Raw genomic sequence first — 27,420 nt, forward strand, 5'->3', positions numbered from 1 at the left:
ACTCACTTTATTGCGATGTTCTCTTTATTGCGGTGGTCTGGAATCGAACCTGCAAGATCTCCGAGGTATGCCTGTATTTGTTTTTTCAGTGCCTAAGATGCAATTCAAAGAACGAGTATATATTGGAAATGAAAATGATGGGCAGATAGTTGCAGTGATCCACAGGAGTGGAGATATCCAGTACAGGTCTTCAGTGAGATGCTATCTATACACGGCAGGGGTCTGCACAAGTGATGATGGACTTTGAAGAACGCCCAAATAGTGAGATCGCCATCATCACATTCCTCCCTGGTAAGTTTGAGCTTGAAATTTTTATTTGAAATTTGAGGAAGCCAAGTTTTTGGTGAGAAATGTATATCAGGGAAATACAAGTTCTTGATTTCAAACAAGCTTATGACATGGTTTTATGTGTACTAGATGATAATAAGGTGAGGTAGGTTCTAACAGATTGAATGAATGTCCTTTTGGTTTCTGTATCAACTTGTTGATTGGTTTCCAGCAATGTACAATATTGTTTATTCAAAACTTATTCAGGGGAAAAGGGCATATCAAATGTATAGATTTTACAATGCTCAGAGATAATGTTCAAATGACAGAAATGGAAGGAAATAGATGTCACATTTTAGCATGTATCCAGAGTCTTAAAATATTTGATGACTTTTATCCAATAGTTGTATTAGAAATTAGTACAGCAGTCAAATTAAGAATGACCAACCAGTACAAGCTTGCTAAATTTGCTTCCTGATCATGATGCTAGAAATTCGTAAACAAAACTGGCATTTGCTTTTTTTCCCCTTGTTTTCTAAGATGAGTGACAGAACTTAAAGACAGACATTAAAGAAATTCCCTGCATAAATAGAGACCTGTCATTACATATGTTCAAATATTTACTCATTCATTCAGTAAATATTTATTGAAGGCTTATTACATGCCAGACACTATTCTTTGCAATGTCAACACGGCAGGGAAAAAGCAATATCCTTGCCCTTGTGGTGCTCACATCTAATTGCAGTTGTATCCTTTTTGGCCTCTGGGATATGATTGGCCTGCTGTTATTATTATTGTTCCAGGTGAGACGGAAAAGCCTTGTATCCTTGAGCTGCTGGAGGATGTACTGTATGAGGAGGTAGAGGAGCTCCGCCTGGTTCTCGGCACTCCACAAAGCAACTCTCCCTTTGGGGCTACAGTTGGTGAACAAAATGAAACTCTGATAAGGATCCGAGATGATGCTGATAGTAAGAAGTCATTTCTTGTGCTCAGCTGTAAATTGGGAACTGAAATCCATCTATGGTAAAGTTAAGTGGCTCAGAAAATAACCCCCTCTTTCTGACTAGGGTTTTAAAGTAATTGAGAAATAGGAAAAAGATTAAGTCAAATGGGGAATGAAATACACCATCAAAACTGGAAGTTGGGGCCCAGCCCGGTGGCGTAGTGGTTGGGTTCGCATACACTGCCTCAGCAGCCTGGGGTTCGCGGGTTCAGATCCTCGGTGCAGGCCTACACGGCACTCATCAAGCCATGCTGTGGCAGCATCCCATATACAAAAATAGAGGAAGATTAGCACAGATGTTAGCTCAGGGCCAATCTTTTGCACCAAAAAAACCCCCAAAACTGGACGTTGATGTTGGAGAATGTGGTTTATATCTAAAGTCTGCATCCCAAACATTCATACCTCCTCTGCCCTCCTCACACACCCTTGGGTGCAGTGATTCCTGAGCCAGCAGTTTCCTCCCTCCTCTCCCACTCTCAGTGGCTCACTCCCATAAAATTGTTGGCATATAGAGACTGCCCAGAGCACATGCTCTTTGGGGGCTGGTTAATTCCCAAGGAAGGAGCTGGGCTCAGTTTCTCCTAACACACTCACAAATAATATTGGGTGAGGGGACAGAGAGAAGCCAGGAGTATGATATAATTAAGCTCCTCCCACATGGAAAGAAACATAAATGAAGAAAAAGCATTCCCCTTAGAATTTAATTTGTCCACGTTTCTTACAATTGTAGAGACAATTATTAAATTTGGAGAAACCAAATTTAGCGTCAGTGAACCCAGAGAACCAGGACAGTCGGTGGTTAGAAAAATTCCCGTGATTCGCCAAGGAGACACCTCAAAGGTTTCCATCGTGAGAGTCCACACCAAGGATGGCTCAGCCACTTCTGGAGAAGACTATCACCCTGTGTCGGAAGGTATGGGGGCTCCCAGGGCCTGTCTCCAGATGGGTCATGCTCACACTGTGTGTTAGTGCTGGTGCCCTTGACAAAAGAAGAGAAATATCAAACTGAGATAAAAATAGACATAATCCTTCAAATTAATCTCCTTCAGAAAAACAAAGACAATGGAATTTATTTCCAAGATTTTCTTTTTTGACTTACAAGGTATATGTGTTAGGATGTCAGGAAATTTTGAGTAGATGTACTAGATGACCTTCTGTTTTGAGACTACTTTAACTTTCAATGGGTTTTACTTCATTATGGTAATCAGATATTAAATAATAACTTTCCTGGCATATTCTGTTACATTGAAAATGTGCATGATAGCCGAGATGATAGTCTATTATAGTTTATAGAACACTAACAATTTAAAACTTAAAGCTAGAAAACTTTGTGTTAATGGAGGGCACTGAAAGAGTGGTGAAATACCAAACACAGAGACAATGAATTCTCTGGGCCTTAGAAGCCCATTACGGATGGCTTTCATCCATCCGCCGCCTCCTTCAAATTTTTGGACCATTTTACCACTTACTTTTAAGTAAGTTCTTAACAAATCAGTTCTTCTCTCTCTGTTTCTATGAATTATTTGCCAACAGAACAGACGTAAATTGATGTTCAAAATTAAGTTTATGAATTATTTGGAGTTCTACTTTCCACTTTGTTTCTAGCTTCCTACCTCTCACTACCAGCCATCATGAGTTCTTGATGATCTTAGAGCTTCAGGCATTCTTCTTGATCTCCTAACTTGCGAACAAAATTTGGAAAGTGACTGATAGTTATTACTAAGTAATAAATTTAATGAGACAATAGGAAAAAAGAGCATCTTCTACAAAGGAGCTTGTGTATTTTTTGCATATATGGTAAAGAGCTTCAAAGTTATCCTCAGATTATTCTCTATGTAAAGGATGATAATGTTACCAGACTCCTACACAGGTTCTTTACCCGCCACACAAGAGGGGCCAAATAAAAACTGGAACGTTAGGCTTGTGGCGAGGAAAGGGTTTTTATTTCCGGTGACGTCAGCCGGGAGACGAGAGTGAGCCCTCAAATTCGTCCTGTCTCCCTGAAAGATGGGAGGCAAGGGGCTTTAAAGGTTGCGAGGAATGTAGCTGCTTATAGGGAGGGGGAGTCTGTGGCCTTGCTGGTTGGCGCTTTCCCAGCAGCCTGCGTTTGGCCTTGTGAGGCTGTTTGCAGGGAGGAGGATGGTGAGATAAGAGAATCAAAGGCGGGACTGTCTTTGATGGTCTGCCTCCATGATGGGTGGATCCTGGTGCCAGGAAGCCAAGGAGTTGGGGTCTGGGAAGCTTCAGCTTCTTGATATTCTCTGGATATCAGCCTCCCTTTAATAAACCTCAAGAACTGGTAATTAGCCAAAACTTCAGTGTGAGCCCAGTGTGAGGCCACCTGGCCTTTTAACAATTTGTAACTTCTGTTTGCCTCGTGAAGTTCAGGGATACAAAGGTTTAAAAAACCGCTATTTGGGGCCGGTCCCGTGGCTTAGCAGTTAAGTGCGCACGCTCCGCTACTGGCAGCCCGGGTTTGGATCCCGGGCGCCCACCGACCCACCACTTGTCCGGCCATGCTGAGGCCGCGTCCCACATACAGCAACTAGAAGGATGTGCAACTATGACATACAACTATCTACTGGGGCCTTGGGGAGAAAAAGGGAAAAAAAGGAGGAGGACTGGCAATAGATGTTAGCTCAGGACCCGTCTTCCTCAGCAAAAAGAGGAGGATTGGCATGGATGTTAGCTCAGGGCTGATCTTCATCAAAAAAAAAAAAAAAAAGACTTCAAAAAGAACCCTGATATTTACATATGACTGTAACTTGGAGAAACAGGAAAAGAGGATGAGTACTTTTGGTTTTAACCCCATATATGCTGGGTTTAATGTAGGGGAACTGATATCAGGGCTGGCATCAGTGATATATTTTATATAAATCACATACAACCCAAAAGGAAAGAAAAAAAAACCCTGATTAGCTACTAAATTATAAAATCTAAAATAAGTCTTTCTGTAGTGAGTAGGTTTTACATGAAGGAAACACCTTCTAAATATGGACAATATGACCTTTAACAGAAAATGTTTTTTTAAAATATAAAACAATTCTTTTTGCTAAAACAGAAACAAAATTCTACCTATATAGTAAACTGACAAATGAAGTCAGAAAAAAGTTAAATAACATTAAATCAGCCTTTGTCTCTTTTAGCCCATAAATGTCAACATGCTATTTATAATAAAAATTTAGTAATATTTTCTGAAACATATCTTAATTTCTCTTTTTGTGTTCCAAATTGAGGTCAGTCCTTCACAAATAAACAGAAAAAATTAAATATAGAATGTAAGTTGAAATATGTGTTGTGCTAAAAGTGTCTAAAATGACAGATAAAGGCTACAGTGATTGAGAAAAGTGTCTATCATCTAGCAATTGTACTTTAAGAAAACAATAATTTAAATATTTAAAATAAATTCTTAACTTTTTAACTTCTTGGAAATTGGGTTTGTATAATTCAGAGAGTTACAAAACTTGAATGCTTACAGGGCTAAGACAAGCAATGAAAATGAGGAACCAAGGAGGTTTGAGGGGAAAATGGAGTGACAGGGATGGTATTGAACTGGAAAGTCCATTCGCTGCTGGGAAATGCCTGTCCTCTCTTAGCCAGCTGACTGTTGCTAGGCAGAAAAATGCAAAAGAACTGAAAAAAGATCTGCATCTGCCTATGAAATCTCCAGATTTTTAAGTGTTAGAAACTAATTAATACAACATCCCACAGGTGCTACCAAACAAATTGGTGGGCCAGATGATTGGCTACTTTCATCCTCTGGAACAAGAACCATAAGATCTCTTAGGGTATGAGAAATCTCAGACTATAGAACATGCTAAGGCTGATGTGGATAATGGCTGTATCTAGAAACAGAGCTAATTTTAAAGATGAATCTGGCTTACTTTTCCATAATTGACAAAAAAAATAGAAGTAGGAAAAGAAAAATACGTTGGAGACACATTTTGTTCTGCCACATTTTAAAGGATTTATAATTTAGAATTATAATGATGGAACTGCAGTTATGTCAGAAAGCAGCATCTGTTATCTTCTCTAATTGGAATGATTATGCATTATGTTCTTTATTTCTCTTCTGAGCCAGTTTCTCAAAAGGTATGGTAAAACCAGCAAAATAGTCTATCCAAGTTTCACAGTATGGTCAGCTGCTTACTCATGAGTTCAAGAAAATCAATTAATTCTTAATGTTTTAATAATTTTGAAATGGTTAATGTTACCGCACCAGGTCCGTTTTTGCCCAACGCCCAGAAAGCCAATTACGGAGATGACGGACGAGATTGCAGAGAGAGAGGGTTTAATCACAAGGCAGCCAAGTGAGGAAAACGGGAGAACAAGTCTCAAATCCGCCTCCCCGAAGATAGGGACTCGGGTATTTATGGGGAAGGGGGCAAGCTGGTCTGAAATGATTGGAGGTGAGGAGAGATGAGGTAATTGATGATCTGCACAAGCGTAGTCAGGCTTCATGCCTCTTTGTAGGACACATGTTCACAGAATGGCGGCATTAGCATGCCCTGAGGGTGGAGTTCCAACCTCTTACCATCAAAAAGTCCCAGTTGATGGGTTGGTGGTCTCAAACCGGCCTGAAGTGGACAAGGGGTTCAGTTCCTGAAAAAATAGCTCAAACCCCCATTACCATGGTGACCCCGACTCCAGGGTGACGTTACCTGTAGGAACCTAGTGGGAGTCAGATAGCATATTACCTAAACAGCACAGTTAACAATGCGTAAGTTTATCATGCAGATTTAAGTCCTCATCTTCCGTTCTGATAAGTTTCTAGGTAAGGCCATCCCCCTCCTTCCTCCTGGTACAGGGAAGAAGATACCTTTACAAATGGAGATTTTCTTTACAAATGTAAATGTCTTTTATAAAGGGCAACCAGAACTAAGAATGGGCTTAGCAGGGACCCACCCAGTCACCAGAGATGTCTGTGGTGATGGTCTGTTCTGGGGGCAGGCCTCCCATCCCATACTCCTTTGGTTAGTTAGTGGGGGTGGGGCCAATTCTGATCCCCCATAGTTACTAGCTGTTTAATTATCAATGGCTAACTCTTTGCCGGTTTCATTAAGAAAAGGATTCTCATAATTGCATTTGATTTTCGTGACAATGAAGCATTCTTTTTGTGAGGACGGATAGGGGTAAGAGAAAAATACCATTAACATTGATCTAAAAAAGAGTTTCCAAGATTTACATCAACAGCAAAAAGAAGTCTTTTTAAAATATAGTTTGATATGATATTAAAAGTCTCAATTTTATATCCAGCTTTTCTAGATACATACATAATGTAAATGCTATTCACACTCAATAATACCTGTGATCATATTTGTTTGACTTGTGTCCTGTTGGTTTAGAAATTCTGGGAAATGAGAGGCGATTTCGACTGGTTATGTCCTAACATTAGACCTGCTGATTTTCCATTGCATACCTCAGCATTTTTTCAAACTGTGGGTCAATAACTCAATTTAGTAGCTTATGATTCGAATTTTCTTCTGGATAAAATGGAATAGAATAGAAAATATCAGAGTGCAATGAATATAGTAAGCATAAGTGATGTTTTTAAACTTTTTATTCCATTTTATTCGCACACACACACACAAATACACTGGGCCACAATGTAAGATGTACTTCTCACTGTGAGCCATTGTCAAGAAAGCTTGACAAAAACTTCTCATGTTCATACATAAAAGATTTAAATCTGTGATTTTGCATTTGTAGAAATTGAATTTAAGGAGGGAGAAACCCAGCACGTTGTTGAAACTGAAGTAATGTTTGATGGGATAAGAGAGATGAGAGAGTCCTTCACTGTTCACCTAAAACCCGATGAAAATATGATAGCAGAGACACAGGTAAGCAATAAAATGTGGATATAAATTCATGGCCAGCATATTATTAGGGAAAATGCATGTAAGCATCATATAGTATACAATAAGGGAATGGGACTTTGTATAAGCCTTTATAAAGGAGATGCGCATAATCTCTTTTCACCTCCTAAATAAATTTTGTTCCTATTAGATCGTAATCAAGAAATTTCTGTTTCTTTCTTTGAAAAATCACGTTTGTAGAAACTCAAAGACTAGAGTCACTGAGCCCCACATCAGCCCACTTACCCTCCCCATTTCAGTCAGTAATACTTGAATTTGGGATTAACCTCCAGAAAGAAAGTCTCATCTCAGCACAAAGATGAGATGATTAATTCAGTGCTACAACTCATTAAAACACACATTTTAACTCACAAAGGTAGTTTGCTAACCCTCAAAATTCCTACTTGTTCATTCTAGCTTTATTAAATTGATGTCCAGAGCCTCAGTGATCAAAATGTTCCTGTCCTAACATTTTTTTTCCGTGTTTATTTATATTGTATCATCAACCAGATTTTCTTTAAGGTAAACATAATTTTCACAGAATTTTGACCTTTAAACCTAAAGTAATTTATAAAACTAAAGTTTTAATCACATAAAAAATGAGTCTTTTATTGTTATTTTTATGTAGCATTGCATTAAACTCTTTTGAGTGAAAGGAACAGAGATTCACTCAGATCACCTCAAGTGATAAAAGCTTCTTTTAAGAATACACATGTACGGCAGCTGGGGCTGGCCCCGTGGCCAAGTGGTTAAATTTCCACATGCTCTGCTTCCGCGGCCCAGGTTCACGGGTTCAGCTCCCAGGTGTGGACCTACTCCACTTATCAGCCATGCTATGGCGGCGACACATATACAAAATAGAGGAGGATTGGCACAGATGTTACCTCAGGGCTAATCTTCCTCAAGCAAAAAAGTGGAAGATTGGGGCCAACCCCCTGGCATAGTGGTTAATTTCGGCACATTCCACTTTGGTAGCCGGGGTTTGCAGGTTCAGATCCCGAGTGCAGATCTACACCACTTGTCAGCCATGCTGTGGCGGTGACCCACGTATGAAGTAGAGGAAGATTGGCACAGATGTGAGCTCAGGGCTAATTTTCCTCAGCTCCCCCACCAAAAAATACACGTGTACAGATTGGTAGTTACCAGAGGGGAAGGGGGTTGGGGGGAGGGCAAAAGAGGTAAAGGGGGACATGTGGACAGTGATGGATGGCAGCTAGACTTTTGGTGGTGAACACGGCGTAGTCTGTACAGAAGTCGAAATATAATGATGTACACCTGAAATTTATATAATGTTAAAAACTAATGTTACCACAATAAAAAAAGAGAGAAAAATATTAAAATTAATATAAAAGGGTTTTTTACATGTAACCAAGAAAGATTGCTTATATCTGAACAAAAAGAGAATACACATGTAAATATAGATTTGGAAATTGTGATTTATAGCCAGATATTGGAAGGTTATTCAGGAGCTAAGGAAAAGTTATCATCGAGGTGTTCCTGTCACCATCCCAGCAGTGGATGTTCATAGATTCCTCCTCTGTCTGTGGCTCAACTTCTCCCTCTGCCTGTGCTTCAGGCTCTGCTTCTGGTCTCTGCTCATTAAAGCTTTGCTTTTCTCTAGCATCCACTTCCACATGGCCCGTGCTATCATGTGACGTCTAGGATCTGCCTTCTCTTGGGGTGTCTTTCACCTTTCCTCCCACTATCAACTAATTGACTTTTTCGTGGATCTTCCACTTCACAATGCCCAGACAGATTTAGCTACTATCATCACTTTGGAGCAAAAAATTAGAGCCCAAATACCTTGTGGACCACTGGCCAACGCAGCAAGCCCTGGGCTCAGGTACCCTCCCCTGTACCATAAGATATGGCCAAGGTGTCAGGGTTACATGGAACAAGCTGCATAGGGCCTGTCACTCTGCAGGGGCTCTGCATGTGACAGTTTTCATCATAATGAAGCCAAGGACTTGCCGCGCATCATGGGTATTATCCTGTACAATAGATGCACCAAGAGTCAATTATTTCAGTAACTACAGATAATTATCTTTTTCTTCTAGATGACCAAAGCCATTGTGTATATAGAAGAAATGAACAGCATGGCAGATGTCACTTCTCCTTCTGTCCCTCAAATTGTGTCCTTACTGATGTATGATGACACTTCCAGAGCTAAAGAGAGTGCTGGACCTGTGTCTGGCTATCCTGTCGTCTGTATCACAGTGAGTAGGAAATTGACAAAATTGAGAAACTTGTAAAATAATTATTTAAAATAATTATAAACATTAACCAATATAGTATTGGCTTTGTCATGCAGAAATAAAAGTGGGAAAATACTACAAGTTTGAAGCTTTGAACTTTAGAAGGGAAAATATAACATTAATCAATTAAAGCTCCCATTTTTCTTCCTTTATCCACTAGAGGTTTATTAACTGATGTGTACATAGTGTGTTATCTTGTGTTACCTCAGGGTCTGTCACTGATGGAAAAATAAATAAGTGTTGAACTCTGAACTCAAGGAATTTAAAAATAAGGAAGAGAAAAATATACAGGAATCAGTTACTGTACTATAGGGCAAGATGTGATCATTATTATTATGAGAATGATACAGACTAGCTAGGGCTGCAGCTCCATGTGTGAAGGAAGGCTTGGGATAGTTGGGGGAATTTCAGTAGTTTCAGATAAGAGTCAGATAAGGGAAGGTCATTCCAGGAAGAAGTGATTGCAACACAAACTACATCTAGAGGAATAGCATAAAAAATGACATGTTATCATCACTTTTTTACTTGCCTTCTCTTGACTCTAAATTATAAGCTCCTTGTGAGAAAACACTGGGTCATATTTATTTTTACATAACAACAGCCCTGGTATAATGACCTACATACAGTAGCTACACATAAACGTTTATTGAATTCACAAGGCAGACATCATAATTTGCTGCCAAGTTGTAGAGGTCTTTAAATGTTATATTAAGGAAAGTGGGCTTCATTTGTTGGGTAGCAGGGAGTTCTTGCACAGAAGAATGGCATGAGAAGAAAGTATATTTTGGAGTGTTACCAGGGCAGGTGTGTCACTGGACTAGAAAGGCTCTGAATTAGATGGGGAGGTGGTCCCTGGGAATGAGAAGGGAGCAACTTAAGAAGTATTGCAAAAGAATCGACCAAGTTCACTGACCCACTGGATGTGGGGGCAAGATGAGAGAGAGGAGGGAGGGAGAGAGAGAGGAAGGAAGGGAGGGGGAAAGAAAAAAGATGATTTGGCAACTCTGAGGATTTGAGAGATGATAAAATGAATAATAATTTTACACGTATCAAGGTAGAGGTGGACATGTCCAATAAGCTGTTTGAAATGGAAGATTAGAGTTCATAAAAGCTATTATGGCTAGAATAGGAATTTGAAAGTTGCAGGACTAGCATCTGGAAATGGAAAACGCAGCAGTGAAAACACTGTGAGACCTTGAGAGGAATCATTTCCACATAGTTCTGTACCGTGGCCCTAACATAGTTGTTTGTTTTCCATAGGCTTGCAACCCTAAATATTCAGACTATGACAAAACAGGCTCTATTTGTGCAAGTGAGAACATCAATGACACATCGACGCGGTACCGATGGCTGATTAGTGCACCCGCTGGCCCTGATGGTGTGACCAGCCCCATGAGAGAAGTGGACTTTGACACCTTTTTTACGTCATCCAAGATGATCACTTTAGACTCCATATACTTTCAGCCTGGCTCCAGGGTGCAGTGTGTGGCTCGTGCCGTGAATGCCAATGGCAATGAGGGCCTGGAGCTGATGAGTCCTATTGTAACCATTGGCAAAGAAGAAGGTAATGCATTGCCATTCCCACATGAAGACCACTGGAATACCGTGGAATATTATAAATCTCTAACTCTGGTTATTAATTCTTCCAAGTGCCCTCACATATTCCTTAATACCCTATAAAATCCATTTTTATGAAAATATTCTTTAGAAAACAAATATTAATTCATTTCATTTTTTGATCACTTATTATTATATGCCATACTTTATGCTGGCAATAAGAAAAATAAGGCGAGATTCCTGTCCTCAAGGAGTTTATACTCAAATTGAGGACACAGACAAATTTTAGGTCTGTACAAGGCTCAAAATGCAAAAGTAGGAGTCATTAGTTCTACCCTGAGTGGGTCAGGAAAGGTTTCATCAAAGAGGAGATGCTTAGCTGCATCTTGAAAACAGCAGAGAAAAAAAGCATGAGCAATGACTCACAGAAGCATGCTAGAACTTGGAATATTCTGGGAACGACAAGCAGAGAAGTGGGGAAGCATGTGAGAGAGAGAGGAGGAAGGATCAGGAGGTGAAGCAGGATGGTATGCAACGACATACGTGATGCCAAGGCACTCCAAGCTGGTTGTTGGATGAGTAGAAGTTTGCTGGGGGCAGGAGGAGAAGGACAGTCCAGGTGCAGAAGTATGTACCAGTGCCCATACCTTGTTATTACGGGGGATGTTCCAGGCTGGAGCCCAGACACGTTGTGGGTGGAGAATAGGATGTAGCTGGAGACAACACTGAAAAGACAGGAAATCCACTTTATAACAAATCCTTCACTCTGAAGAAGAATTTTTAAATTAGATTTTTAATATAACAGTCTATTTATAAGATTCTATTTCTAAAACTTCCATTTTCATACAAAATTTTAGAAGTTTCTTTGTCACAGAAAGAAGAGTTATATGTACCACCTCCCACCATTATATACTCAGGATCAATATTTATTGATATCATGTATAGGAAACATGTTCTTTTATTAGGATTAAAATATATGGTTTTTAAGTTTGCCTTAAAAACAAACTATTGTGTTAGTGCCAAAAAATAAATAAATAAACAATGCCTTAAAATGAGTTCCCCTATTAATAAAACACACAGATCAGATGCTAAGGACTGCCTCTGATTTTATTGCTATGCTAATAAATACCTGTCTATTTCCTCTGTTTCGTACAAATAGAAAATATATGTTCCCTAGTTCTCTTGAAGTTATAATCTAGCATCTTGGTCCCCTAAATGATATTAAAATGGAAACATCAAAATTCTCTTAAAGCAAACATTGGAGGAAGATTTTCATGTCAAAATTCTTAAAGATCACTGAGAGAGAGAGAGAGAGAGAAAATGATATATATCAGTATGTATATCAGTATGCGTATGTGTATATCAGCAACAATATGTTTTATTATCAGTATATTATAAATTATAATACTGTAAGAAATTACATATATAGAGAAAACTACACATTTTGCTCCCTGGTTCTAAGGAGACATTTGTGTGTGTGTGTGTGAGGAAGATTAGCCCTGAGCTAACACCTGTTGCCAATTCTCCTCTTTTTGCTGAGGAAGATTGGCCTGGGCTAACAGTTGTGCCCATCTTCCTCTACTTTATGTGGGACACCTGCTACAGCGTGGCCTGATGAGTGGTGCGTAGGTCCGCCCCCGGGATCCGAACCTGTGAACCCCGGGCTGCCAGAAGCAGAGCGGACGAACTTAACCGCTATGCCACCAGGCCAGCCCCTCTAAAGAGACATTTTTTGTTTTAAAAATGAGGGCACTTTTAGTTTTATTTGTTTATAAATAATGTATATTTTATAACTAGTCGTAAGTATATTATTCTAGGGTAAGCATCCCATTCACTTAATTAAATTATACTTACTTTTTTCCTATTGGCTTTTAATCATTTTTACTGTGTCAGTTCACACTTTATATTAAAATGATTTTGTGAATGTGATCATAACCTAGAATGTCCAGCACATATTAAATCACATTGAACAATAACTATTTTTTCTCATACTTTATAAAATACCCCAACTATTAAGAAGTAAACACTAAACTGTCTGCTGTGATTACTTCTTACTCTATGTTATTCTGCTTCCTTATGATATCTACTCTTAGCAATGCCTTAGTCCACAGAGAATTTTAAAGTACATAAAAAAAATAATAGTGCCTATTTTAAAAATATTCTTTAGGTGTTGTCTTTTCTCTTCTCTTAGCATAAATATGTTCATTTCTCCTTGAGGTCTTTGTCAGCCCCGGGTGCCAGGGATAGTGGGAGCAGAGCCATTCTCAGCTAAATTGCGCTACACGGGCCCCGAGGACCCAGACTACGCAAACCTTATCAAGCTCACTGTCACGATGCCACACATAGACGGTAGGTGACTTGGGTAAGCAAATCTGTGGAGGTGGTTTGGGCTCCACATTACCTGGTTATTTTACTGAATACCCTAAATAACCAAGCAGACAATAACTGCTCAATTTGCTGCTTCTGCTCCTTTCAAGTATTTCTGCTTTCTTTCTGTCCAGTTTTTTGAAGTCTGACAATTTAAGCATTCTCTAAAATTAGATAAATTTAATACATGTCCAAACACAATAAAACAAAACATGGATTAATATGATAGCTTTTAGGAAATAGCACAAGTATGTCTTCAAAACTCTTGAACTTAGACTTACTGTAAAGCATTTTGGTATCTCAACGCTCACTTTCAACATGTATTTGATATTTCATAGCTGGAGTTTTATAGATCCCTCCCAATATTTATTGCAATAACTAAGACATTTCCTAGGCATTAAAATAAAATAAAAAATGCAACTAACAGTATTATGTTTGTGTTCCTTTTCTCTGGACAGGGAAGTGTGGCCACAATTTGAGAGTCAGTAACTTTACCCACACTTTATGAATATTTCCTCATGTTCAGGAGACATTTTCAAGTTGTATTTGACTCAATTCATTTTATACTGAAGTAAATTGTTAATATTAATTTTACTATTTGGTATGTTAGTTATATTTTAAGTAGGTAAGGAAAAGGAAATATTAGGCAGCATTAGCAACTACAAGGTAGAATCTACCTCTCTCAGAAAAAGGACACAATTCTGCATTGTCTGCTTATTACAAACCCAAATTTGTGTTGAGTGGGACGGTAGGTAGACAGGAATATGTGCCTGTTTACTTTACAGCATAATGTTGGTCCCACATTTGACTACACCATCTCTAGGCTCACATTGGACATGTGACTCAGGGGTGCAAAGGGCTGAGGAGGGAAAAACAGACCTATAACAGTGACAGAATCAGAGTGGAAAAGTCAAATAATGTCTTAGTATCATTATGAAAATAGCTTTCATGTCACAGGAAAATTCCTGGGACCCCCAGGGGTCCTAGGACACCACTTTAATAATCACTCCTCTGCAGTATTTTATAAGACTTGTCTTCTCAAGAGATAAGGAAATTATGAAGTGTTCTAAGCCCTTTGCTGTTGGTGAGAATGGTAACAATGATGACAATTCCTTGTAGGCATGCTCCCTGTGATCTCCACCAAAGAGCTTTCCAACTTTGAGCTCACCCTCAGGCCCGATGGCACGAGGGTTGGAAACCACAAGTGCTCCAACCTCCTGGATTATACTGAAGTGAAGACCCACCACGGTTTCTTGACTGATGCTACAAAAAATCCAGAAATAGTTGGAGAGATGTATCCTTACCAGTACAGCTCATCTATCAGAGGTTCCAATACCTTACGCTTCTACCGAAACCTGAACTTAGAGGCCTGCTTATGGGAGTTTGTTAGCTGCTATGACATGTCGGAACTTCTTACTGACTGTGGAGGCACCATTGGAACAGATGGGCAGGTATGGATTTTTAACATCTGAACTTTGGTCACTGGATAAACTAGTTGGTTTTGTTCAGTTACATAGATGTGGACTAAATCTCAACTCCAGTCTTCCATCTTGGTGATATAGGTCATTAGGTACAAGAGGGACTAGAAAATTGGCATGACTGGTGTGAAAAATCCATGTCTATTTCTGGAACAATGTGTCAAAAGCATATGTATTTTTTAGCAATGCTCCAAATCTATTCTGATATTATAAAAATCGAAACACCAATTACTCTTGAAAGTATACATTATCATTTCTTATGTATATAGATGCCTGTGATATCTCATAAACCATCTAAAATGAGGATTTACAATCCTCAGGGTCAGTCTAGTTTTTCTCCCTCCTTACTATCTTTCTTCTTCCTCTACCTTCTATTTTTCTCCTTCTATCCTCATTTCTCCTCTCTTTTCTTTCTAGTTTTCTCCCCTTTTCCTCCCTCTCTTTCATTTCTTCATCACTAACATGGTCTAAAGTGTTTTCCTTAAAAGCTTATTGTTATTTCTACTCTACAATTATTGACTCCTCTTCATACTACACGCATGTGAGCGCGCGCGCGCGCGCACACACACACACACACACACAATCCTCCCCACCACCATCATCAACAAAGTTGTTGTTAAAATGATAAAGAAGCAAGGTCTCCACTAGCAGTTATTATAGAGAATCTAAAATATGTAGGGTGTAGTTGAGAATTTAGTGAGTATTTGAACTAAAAGCTATGCTCTGTCCTACAGGACTGAACAAAAGAGTTTATGTAAATAGGCTTATACATTAAAGTGTTGAATGGTACCCAGAATAGATCATGTCTTTCAAGATTTGGCAAAGGTGAGGCTGGTTTTTTTCTGTGCTATATTCCTGTGGTGTTAAAATATAAAACAAGTGGTAGCAAGAGAAAAGTAGATGATAACTCACTATCAGTTTAATCCTACAGCCAAGTGTGAAACTTGACAAGTTGAGGTGGTGTTATGTTAAATGGGCAGTTATATTATATCTGGGAACTGTTGGACTCCAAGGTAGTGAGACATTATCTTAACCACCTCCTCTGAAAGCAGCAAAATATTCAGAAACTTGCGTGGATTAGTAAAAATCCCAAATAAAAACACCAATGGGAAGACAGTGTGGAACAGTGGAAAGAGCCTGGATATTGGAATCAAGCAAATGCAGACCTAAATGTCACTCTGATGTTTTCTAGCTATGTGTCCTTAGGCAAGTCACTTAAGCCCTCAGAAGTGTTACCTCTTCAGATCCCTCTTCCCCAACCTATCTTTGCCACCTGAAAGAAACACAAAAGAAAAAAAAAACCCTATCCCCAGAATAAAAATAAGGACTCATGTTAACAAATCTACTTCAGCCTTTTTCCTTTATAGGTCAAATATCTCTGGTTCCCTTAGCTCTTCCTCAAAGAGCTTATTTTCAATCCATTATTAAATCATTCCTGTTTTCTTTCCATTTGCTTTTCTCTCAGGATCTTGCTTAAGTCACAGGATCTATTGGCATAAACAAAATTGGATATAGTGGGGCCTGCCCAGTGGCGTAGCAGTTAAGTGCATGCACTCTGCTTCAGCAGCTGGAGGGTTTGCAGGTTCGGATCCCGGGCGCGCACCAACGCACCGCTTGTCAAGCCATGCTGTGGTGGCGTCCCATATAAAGTAGAGGAAGATGGGCACTGATGTTAGCCCAGGGCCAATCTTCCTCAGCAAAAAGAGGAGGATTGGCGACGGATGTTAGCTCAGGGCTAATCTTCCTCACACACACACACGCACAAATTGGATATAGTAATAGGATTATATTGTAGTTCTAGTTCTTCCTTGTTAAAAATCACTTCTTACCTGGAGCTTCTCTGTGGATCTCGCTTAGTCTATAGCCTCTTTTCATGCTCAAGAACGTTTTCTATCTTCTCCACAAAATGGCAGCACTTTTCTGTCTTTTAGATATGCAACCCAGAGAGCTTTCTCTAGTGAAAACTCTGCGCTTATCCTGCTTAAGCCTTGTTCTATTATATCTGCCCACTTCTCCAATGTACCAAGTGCATTTTGAATGCAAATCTTGCCTCTAATGTGTTCATCTCTCCGGCCAAACCTTACCATAAAACACTCAGCTAAACTGATTATACTTTGCTGTGTTTTTTAAAATCACTCTTCCTCTATTTAATTATTTACGTTCATTATTCTTCTCTTCCCATTACCACTCCTAGCTAGAAAAGTTATTGCTCTGCTTCTGTAGTTGAGCTGCCAATGGTTCTGTTGCCGAACCAAGTGGGCTCGCCTCCTGGTGCGTTAAATAAGACTCTACACCAGTGGAAGTTGTCTCACAAAGTAAAGTGTATTTGCAGCAAATAGGAGGCCATGAGGAATCATTTCCAAAGTCATAGCATCCCCGAACAAAGGGAAGCAGGAACTTTTATTTCGGTTGGGGAATGAATATTCAAAAGGGAGAGGCAGGTATTAGCTTGCACAGGCTCAGCTGGAGAACATACTTCCACATAATGAGGCCTAAGCCCCTCCTGGAGAGATCTTTGCATTAAAAATAAGGCAAAGGTCATGGGCCTAGGTCTTGTGGTGAGGCTTGGTCAGTTTCAGGATGGTTGGTGGTTACATCTCCCTTGAGTTTCTTGTTTGGTCAGTTTCAGGATGGTTGGTGGTTTCATCTCCTTAACATAAAAAAGGAAAAGAAATAACTTGGAAAAACAGTTAATTGCTTCCAGACCCACCTTTGAGTTTCTCCAGGTGCCTAGTTGGTGACAGATCTGCTTCATTAGTGAAAACTGGGAACTGCAGGTTTCAGTTAAGTTTCACCTGCCTGAAGAGGCTTACATTACATAATACTCGGAATAAGAGAGAGCACCCTATAAGAATTATTGAGCCATCCAGTTCTTAACTGGTCCATGTTATCTTCTTAAGTAAGGTGGCCAGCTTGTTGTATGAGTTTCTTCTGAAAGAATTTTTCTGCTTTTGCACTGTTGAAAATAAATTTAATAGAGTAACCTGGATCAACATAAAGGAGATGACCAGGTTCAGTGTAAATCACTGGAATTTCAGAATCTTGTTATAAAATTCTAAAAGCCTCAGTGTAAACTAAATGGCAATACAATCTAATAAAGCATGTTGCTTCCTCTCTTAGAGTGAAGCTCAGAGATGACCATTTCGTTTTCCCTGACTTTCTTCCTTGGATTTAAACTTCTACTTCCCCCCTAGCTAAGGATCTTCTCCTATATCCCTGCCTCCCCCTCAACATACACACATTATTTAAATGTAGGTGATGGAGAAGAAAATACAAATTAAAGTAGAAGAAATTTAACTCTTTGAGATATTTCCCTAATTTTCCCCCATTAGTTTTGGGTTCTAGAGAAGAAGAGAAAATATCCGATAATAGTACTAACAATAACAATAACGACGATAATAATAGTACTAGCTAACATTTTATTTAATGTTTACTATGTGCCTGCCATTCTTCTAAGTACTTTACATATTTCCACTAATCCTGTCCTCACAACACCACTATAAGGAAAATACTAATTTTGTCCTCTTTTTAGAGATGAGAAAGCTGAAGCAAAGAGAAGTCAAATAACTTGCCCAAAAGCGATTCGCTTGTAAGCCTCTGCTCTTAACCACGTCATAATTCTTATCTGGACATGTAATTGAATGAATTAAATGTCATGTAATTGAGTGAATGTGAGGAGTGGATATGGTCACAGATGCGATTACGGGAAAGGCAAATGAACTTTTCCCTCTGTTCTTGGTACAAGAATGCTGCCCAACAGTGGTCGTACAGATGTGTGCCAGATTATACCCACACCCACTGTTGGTGAAATTATGCAAATCCATACCTTAATGACACTGGTCTACAGCTTCATTTGAGTACTGGCAGATCAGATTGAAATGAAAACAAGTTTCACAAAACAGCACCTGAAGGCAAGCAAACTAAATGCTTGGTGAACACATTCTGCTTTAGAAGTGCTTAAGAGTCTAACAAACTTTTACATTTCTGCATTTAGGATGGGAAAATGGGCAAAAACAAAGGTAAACCATCAATATGGGCTAAATGTGCTTCAGAGCAGCTTCCTAGTTTTATTGCCCACTCCACTGGACAGCAGCACCCGAAGGAAGCCAGTGCTGCCCGGGTCTGTTTGTCCTCTGCCAGTTCCACACAGCCGTGGCCAAGCGTCTAATAGATGTTACTTTCCCGCTTCTAGTCCTTTTCTAGACTTGGCGCCTTAGATCAAGGTAATCACTGTGCAAACAAGTTTTACTAACTGGTAATTGCTTCTGCCAGGAACAACATGATTAAGAATTGATTTTTTTTCTTTATATGTTCTTAGTAGCTAAAGCTCCTGCCGTGAAATATTGCCAAGTCCCTGCGTTTTTCTTTGTGATTGAAAAGCTCTAACACACCCTAAAAGGATTTTCTTCCTTCCCTAACCTCCCACATGCAGATTATTTAACTTATAAGAAAGAGTTGCCATGGGGCCAGCCCAGTGGCGCAAGTGGTTAAGTGCGTGCGCTCCGCTGCGCAGCCCGGGGTTCTCCGGTTCACAACTGGGGGCGCGCACCGATGCGCCGCTTGTCAAGCCATGCTGTGGCGGCATCCCATATAAAGTGGAGGAAGATGGGCACGGATGTTAGCCCAGGGCCAGTCTTCCTCAGCAAAAAGAGGAGGATTGGCAGATGTTAGCTCAGGGCTGATCTTCCTCCCAAAAAAAAAAAAAAAAAGGAGTTGCCAAACTGAAGGAATCACCTGAAACATCCAGGAAAGTCATCTGTTAACAGCAAATGAAGTTTTATGCAGTTTTACTGCTTCAATGTAGCTTTAGCTGATATTAAGACTACTTCTGCTTTTGCCATCTTATTTACTGCACATTCATTCATTAAAGAAATATTCGATGAACACCTACTCTGTGCCAGAGACCATACCAGGTACCTGCTGAGGACACCAGATACAGAGCTTACACCCCAACAAAGTAGAGTTATAAGAATCAAATCCTCCCTCTTATAAAAGTTAAGAATTTTACTTGCCAAGAAAAAGAAACTTGCACTTTCTCTAATGATAGTCAATGCTAAAATCACTTTTAATAGTTAGTTTCTAAATTATAAAAGCAGATAAATAGTAGTAAAAGAAAAATAGAGATAAATAAAATAATGATTCTGCTCCACCTTTTTGTGTGACATCTGTTTCCTAAATAAAATTTTAAATTGTTTGGGTATACAATGAAAAACACTTGTGATGCAAAATAGTTATTAAAGTTAAACTTAAGTTTTTTAAACTCTTGGGTATTTTTGGTGATTTTTCTCTTGAAAACACCTCAGTTCATTCCACCTTTTATCGGCCTGGCTGGCTGTACTGCAAGGTCAGAATGTTAACTCGCACCTTGTTAAGTAAACAGCGACATAACATCATTCAAGGAATATGAATATGCTGCAGAAATGCAACCCCAATTACACTTTGCACGTGAAACATGAAATTGTAATGTACTTATGAAAAGACAGTTTGATTTTGGAAAAGTAAACATGTTTATTCCTAGTTGTTTGGTTCAAGGAATAATTTTCCTTTCTTTTTACTATTTGTTTGATTTAGGAACATGGAACTTTGGGGCTTTTAGAAGTCATCTCTTTTCATCCCATTATTTTATACTCAGTACACTGATTTATTCTTTTTTACATATAAGCCACGCTAAATCATTTTGCAAGAAATAGCAGGGAGAATCCCAAATGTACAACTTTCATGAAGCATATTACTTCCTATTTTGTCAAATTTGTCAGTTAATTTTTTTAATAATGTGGATTTTTTAAATGAAAGTAACGATATCACCTGGAAAGCTGGAGAACTAAAAAAGTGTAAAATAAGAAAAAACATCTCACTCGTCCCACTATCACTGTACACAGACGTATTTTCTAGTCTCTTTTCAATATACATACATATTTTTAATAATAGCAGTGTAATATTATTTATACCATTTTGTATACTGCTTTTTAGCTTAACATATTGTGAGCATTTTCCCATGACGAGAAAAATTCTTCAGATACATGACTTTTGATGGCTCCAGGATATTTTTGCCTTGTGGGTGTGCCAGCATAACTTATTTAACCCTTCTTCTAGATTATTTCTAATTCTGTTATTGTAAATATCTCATAGAATTGTCCTTAATACTAACAAATTTGTGGAGCAATATTGACCCTCCCTCGTTCCAGAGTCTCCCTCATGCATCTCTGATACCACAGACCTTCAGAAAGGCTTGTAGCTGAACAGAAGCCAAGGTCTCTTTCCTCCAGGTGTTCCTGGATGTGTAGACTGCTATTACTGAGAGACCTTGGCTGAGAATTGTAACTTGTTAAAACAATGTCCTCAGCTGATTAGCTAAGTACACACTGTATTGAGATTTCAAGCTATTGAGATCTATGAGCCTTCGTTACACATTCACAAACACCGCCATCTTGATGATGTAGACATACTTCTGGCAACAAAAGCAGCAACAGAAAGAAATTTCTACCAGTGGGAAATCCCCACCAGTGGTAGCCCTCAGATAAAATTCTAACAGCTCTGGCTCTGTTTTCAATCTTTGAAGTAAGTGCAAACCATATATCCTGCGTAAAGATGGGGTAGCTTAGCGGTTAAGTGTGCGCGCTCCGCTGCTGGTGGCCTGGGTTCGGATCCCAGGCGCGCACTAACGCACCGCTTCTCTGGCCATGCTGAGGCCGCGTCCCACATACAGCAACTAGAAGGATGTGCAGCTATGACATACAACTATCTACTGAGGCTTTGGGGGAAAAGAATAAATAAATAAAAATTATAAAAAAAAAAAAAAGATGGGGTAGCTGCATGATTGTCAAATATTTTTAAATGATTATTGTTTTCAATATGTGTGGTCTAGTTAAAACGCCTTGGGTATAAGTGTCTAATCTGTGCTGTCCAATACGGTAGCCATTAGCCATGTGTGGCTATTGAGCATTCAAAATGGGGCTAGTCAGAATTGAAATATGTTGTGCAGGTAAAAAACATATCAGATTTCAAAGACTTAGTACAAAAAAAGAATATAAAATATGTCATTAAAAATATTTTATGTTAATTACATATTAAAATGTAATAGGTTTGATATATTGAGTTAAGTATATTTTTAAAATTGGTTTCACATGTTTCTACTAGAAAATTTAAATTAAATTACCTGTGTGGCTCACATTATATTTCCATTGAACAGTGCTGGTCTAGATACTTGAGTGTCAGTCCTGATTGTACTGAATAATCTTGGGCCTGCCAACTATCTTTTTCGTGGCTTGATTTCAATACATGTGAAATATAGCCTTGCTCAAGTGAAAGTTGCAAAAGAACAAAATAAATCTAGATTAGTTTTTATTAGTACATATACATACTGCCTACTTCTATAAGAATTTTAAAACATCAATAAGATAATATGTAAGTTGGATCACTTCAGCTACATGTCCAAAATAAGCGAACAATTAAATATAATGCAATTTTCCTCAACACTAGTTCTCACCTTAGGCAACATTATGAGTATCATTTTTCTTCCTCTTCTTCCCCTATGTGACACAGATCAGCAGACTTTCTTTTGTCCCTTCAGCAGGTAATACCTCCCCAAATACATACTTGCTGCCCATTATTAGCCACTTAGTAGTAGTGGTAGAAATGTACATCAGTGTGTTACCTTTTTCAGGGCATTTGAATTTTACGCTATCCCTTTAAATATGGAATTTAAAGTATTGTTTGCCTTTGTTGGAGAATTTAAACATCAGTAAGGACATCAAAACTCACTCATCGTGTCACAGTTTCTTTAAGAGCGGTATACCAGATTTAACATATATTTCTTTACTATAAACAAAAACCTTAAAAAGTCCTGTGGTACAGACTGAAAGAAAATTAAGTGCTCATTAAGATGACATCTAGAAGTTACATTGCATTCTTCAATTTTACAGGAATGAATGGGTAGGTGACCTGGGTGATCAACGTAGTTCCATTCAGGCTCCAATTCCTCTAGACAGAAATTCTAAGCAGACAAAGAAGACCTGGTGAACAAGAAAATGCAATAAGATGCTGATTCCATGTGCAGAAATGATCAAACTCTAGGTTACCAGGTCCAGAAATGATCAAACTCTAGGTTATCGTGGGAATCAAATAAAATCAAATAAGAATTAGTCAGGGAGGTGTATGCTAAGTAACTTGTTCCTTGGAAGTGAATGTTAATAGTCTTCTCCAAAATAGCACATTTGTTACACTTCTCAGTAACATTTGATGGATAGAGTATAATGTTGGCAAAAATTATTTTGAGCACCTAGAGAGTTTAATTGGAAATTCATGCCTAAAGCCTAAGTTTTAAAAAAATTTTGATTTATTAAAATCACAGGATAAAATATTAATTTCAATTACCAGTGACATATGGATTGACTTAATCACTCTCCATTACACTGTCAGAGTGCTAAAATTGCACTTCAAGATCAATTTCTCAATCACTGCAATAATATCCACCCTTAGAAAATACTATCTCCAAGGACTTTGATTGCAAGGCCCCTCTCCTGCTGGCCAGGTTAGCAGATAATGGGGGGTGCTAGCTACTACACAGCCGAGGATCAAATAATTTGCTTGGTTGATAGTTTTTTTTTCATATATATATTTGTTGATGATTCAAGTCATCATTTTTGTGATTTGAGGAGTTTGCTTCTATCTCAAATTATAGTTATCATGATTTAAATTATTCATTAACTCATGACTGTTATTCCTGTTGCCAGCTCAGTGTGGAAGGAGAACTAGACTTGTATCAGAAAGCCTGACTAGAACTTCTAAGGAGTGTGATCTGACCCAAATTTGCTCTTGTGTAGAAGATGATAGTGGTATTTGCCCTACTATTCTGCAGAGCTATTTTTGAGAATTAAATATGATAAGCTTTGTTAGGTGATCTTAAGACTACCCTCAGCTTTGTTTGGAATATGATAAAGTGTGATAGAGTAGAAAAAGCATGGGTCCACAGCTGGGTTCCGATATTGGCAGCGCCACTCCAGAAGCTTAAAGAATTCTGTGGGAAATTTGCTTTGTTTCTTTGAATCTTAGTTTTCCTCTTTCTCTCTTTCTATCCATCATCTATCCATCCATTCATCCAATCATCCATCCATACATATAAATATAATTCTGGGGGAGAGTGAAAATATTGAATAGCTTTTATTGTGAACCTAACACAATATCTGAAATGTGGTAGGCACTCAGTAAATAAATATTAGTTTATCCTCCATGACCCCCAATCCACCTGCAAAATACTTGAAAGAGGAAAGCATAAATTTTAAGCAAGATGCTTCATTTCAACTAATTATTTCTGAGACACCTTAAATATTACATGTCATTACTAAACATATTTGCTTCCCTGGATCTTTCCTGCTTTATTTCATCTTCCTCTATATAATAATTAAAAAATACCTTATAGCAGTATTATTCATAATAGCCAGAAACTAGAAATAACCCAAATGTCCATCAGCTGATGAATGGATAAATGAAATGTGGTATAGGCATAAAATTGGGTGCTTTTCACTAATAAAAGTATTGAAACATGCTGCAACATGGATGCACCTTGAAAACATTATGCTAAGTGAAAGAAGCCTGTCCCCAAAGACCACATATTATATGATTCCATTTATATGAAATGTCCAGAATAGGCAAATAGACAGAAACAGAAAGTAGACTAGTGGTTGCCAGGACTGGAGGTGAGGAGGGAATAAGGGGATGACTGAGAATGGGTACGGGAGTCCTGTTGGTTGTGATGAAAGTTGCACAGCTCCCTGAATATATTAAATACCAATGATTTGTCCACTTTAAATAGGTGAATTATATGTTATGTGAACCATATCTTATAAAGCTGCTCTAAAACAAAAAGGGCTATGTAAATTATAGCATACTCAAAATAATGCAGTTTATCTTAAAGATCTCTGCTACATATCCTTTGTTGCAAAGGAAGTTAGTATAGTAACAACTATTTAATTGCTCCAAAATCAGTGAGGGGACAGTAGTGTTGTAAGTGTTGTCATTTCCTTTCCTCAACTGAAGATGAAATCTTCAGTTACGTGAAAGGAGAAAATGGCTTGTACAAAATTAGGCTCATTTAGTTAACAACACTGAATCGTACTGACAGATGTCATTTTATTGTTTTAGGTCCTAAATTTAGTGCAGTCCTATGTGACTCTTCGAGTCCCTCTGTACGTTTCCTACGTGTTCCATTCCCCCGTTGGGGTAGGAGGCTGGCAGCATTTTGACTTGAAGTCAGAGCTGCGTCTCACGTTTGTGTATGACACTGCCATCTTGTGGAATGATGGAATTGGCAGCCCACCGGAAGCCGAACTCCAAGGTGGGCAAACTAGTTTTCTTACCTCTTTGAATTACTTAAGAGGATTTTTACGGTAGCTAAAAGTAATAGAAGCAACTTCCAATATATTTTATTTTTATAGTCAATATTTTAAGATAATTTCATTTTTGTCATGGAAAAACTGTTTTAACTAAATCATATCGGTGCCTCAAATTTTGCATAATATGTGACTGTCACATATAACATTTACATTTCATGGAGATTTATGCATTACATGACACGGTCTATATATTTCCCTAGATTCTAGAAAGTGGATAGAGGAAGTTCTAATTGAAAAAAAGGAACGAACCCGAGAGGAAAAGTTACACATTTTTGTTTCTGAAAATGGGAGGTGTGTTTTAAAGTCCAGAGTGAATTGTGTCCTAGATTCTAGCTCTGGCTCTACAGCTAACTAGCTGTGTGATCTCGAACATATTGCTTAACCTTTACGGCACTCAATTTCTTCTGAAAGATAGGCTAGACTTCTATTATTATTTCTGTTTTAAAATTCTATTATTCTCTGATAGTTTAGCTGAATATCTTAGAACAATAGTGTTAAGTGCCACTAACTATTGGGCCCATAAGCATCTATAAAACTTTGTTTCAATCTCCATGTCAGAATCGTAATTCAAAGTCCACAATCATAAAGCTAATTACCCCACTAGTAGAATTAGTGCTGTTTCTTTTCAGGCATCTAGTAGTGCTATGCTTCCATGCACGTCTGAGTACCATACCTGCATTACTTTTTGCGAGTCAGAGGGAAAATACTGTTGATAGTGCATCTCAAAATCTGCTGTCTTAAACAGATCAAATTACCTTAAAGCTAAGTGAAAGGTAATATGATCACTCTGAACAATCACTCCAGGTTATTTCAAATGTTTTAATTTCATATCTTGCCTTAGAAAATGTACATTTAAGTGAATCTTAATATGGATCCATACAGTGGTTCTCAACTTCTACATAAAGATCTCATGTTTCCTTCTTGAATCTGGAGTCAACTTTGGTCAAACTGCTAAATTTCTTGGGAAAGCTTGAGTTTTATTAAGCCTATAAAATTTGGAATCATCCTGAAGAACAAACCAATTTCCACCTACATGTCCAAATCTTCAAAATTTGACAAGTTCATCAAGTCTCTCAATTTACAGTTTCATTTATGTAGACTAAAGCTTTAAAAAAAAATCTTGGCCTACTGTAACCCATCTGTATATGTATTTCATATTGGCCTCACTCATGTTACCTAATTCTCTTTTGCATACCTTCTAGACACCTTTTCTCATTAGAAACAAAACTACTTCTGCCTCTCATCACTCAGAATTCTTCTGATAATACCTTTTGGCTAGAATGCTTAAAGATGAGATGAATCTGAATTCATTTTTGGAAGAAATCCTGTACATTAGGAGTCCCTGGTAACCAATATTTCCACTCTTGTGCGCTATCCCGTTGTAGGTTCTCTCTATCCAACCGGCATGCGCATCGGGGAAGAGGGGCGCTCAGTCGTGAACTTCAAGACGGAGGCTCAATTCCATGGCTTGTTTGTGCTCTCACATCCCGGTAAGCCCCGTTATCCATTGATAGCCACTCCCCATACAACAACAATATACTTTTTCCATATTCACACATGCTTCAGCATGCTTCCCTATGAGCGTAGAAGCCCTTAATTTTAAATGAATTGTGTATGTGCAGTTATCTACATGAAGACTTGATAATTGTTCAACTACATCTCATAAGCCACAAAATCATCATTGTCTGTGTAAACTTTTAGAGAAAATACAAAATGATTAAAGTAAATTTAAAAGAAAACTCTGAGTTAATTTTAAGTGAAATTTTCCTTAGATAAAGAGCATAGCAACAACAATCCCCTTCTCTGCTTCTATTCCGTTTTACAAAAAATTGAATTTTAGGTCATTTGTTCAGCAAGCACTTTTCTATTCACAGCTCTTTTCTAAGTACTGTAAGAAACTTTATAATAGAGCCAGAAGGGTCACTTCACTATCATACTTAAGTTTCAGACATGTTAACGAATTATCTTTAATAAATATTTGCTATGCAATTTTACTCACTGTGGTAGACTGTGCTTTGAATATCAATAAGGTAGCAGTCGCTAAAGTCCCATGTCTAAGGTTTTTTTTTTTTTAAACAGTTTTATTTATTTATTTATTTATTTGTGAGGAAGATCAGCCCTGAGCTAACATCCATGCTAATCCTCCTCTTTTTGCTGAGGAAGACCGGCTCTGAGCTAACATCTATTGCCAATCCTCCTCCTTTTTTTTTTCCCCAAGGCCCCAGTAGATAGTTGTATGTCATAGTT

At 38.3% G+C, this 27,420-nt stretch overlaps 2 protein-coding genes across 1 annotated transcript; both read left to right on the forward strand.

Annotated features, from left to right (window-relative positions):
- Nucleotides 1–27,420, forward strand: part of LOC131409894 (phosphatidylinositol 3,4,5-trisphosphate 3-phosphatase TPTE2-like) — a 233,745-nt gene that overhangs the window by 77,412 nt on the left and 128,913 nt on the right.
- On the forward strand, nt 237–26,785 carry LOC131410410 (FRAS1-related extracellular matrix protein 2-like). Its single transcript, XM_058548584.1, has 10 exons — nt 237–291; nt 1,071–1,235; nt 2,001–2,183; nt 6,980–7,110; nt 9,183–9,341; nt 10,641–10,944; nt 13,155–13,286; nt 14,424–14,755; nt 24,923–25,115; nt 26,559–26,785. The coding sequence occupies exons 1-10, from the start codon at nt 237–239 to the stop codon at nt 26,768–26,770; spliced, it is 1,866 nt and encodes a 621-aa protein (XP_058404567.1). The 3' UTR covers nt 26,771–26,785.

The sequence above is a fragment of the Diceros bicornis genome, chromosome 9, assembly GCF_020826845.1.
Source record: "Diceros bicornis minor isolate mBicDic1 chromosome 9, mDicBic1.mat.cur, whole genome shotgun sequence".
Lineage (NCBI taxonomy): Eukaryota > Metazoa > Chordata > Mammalia > Perissodactyla > Rhinocerotidae > Diceros > Diceros bicornis.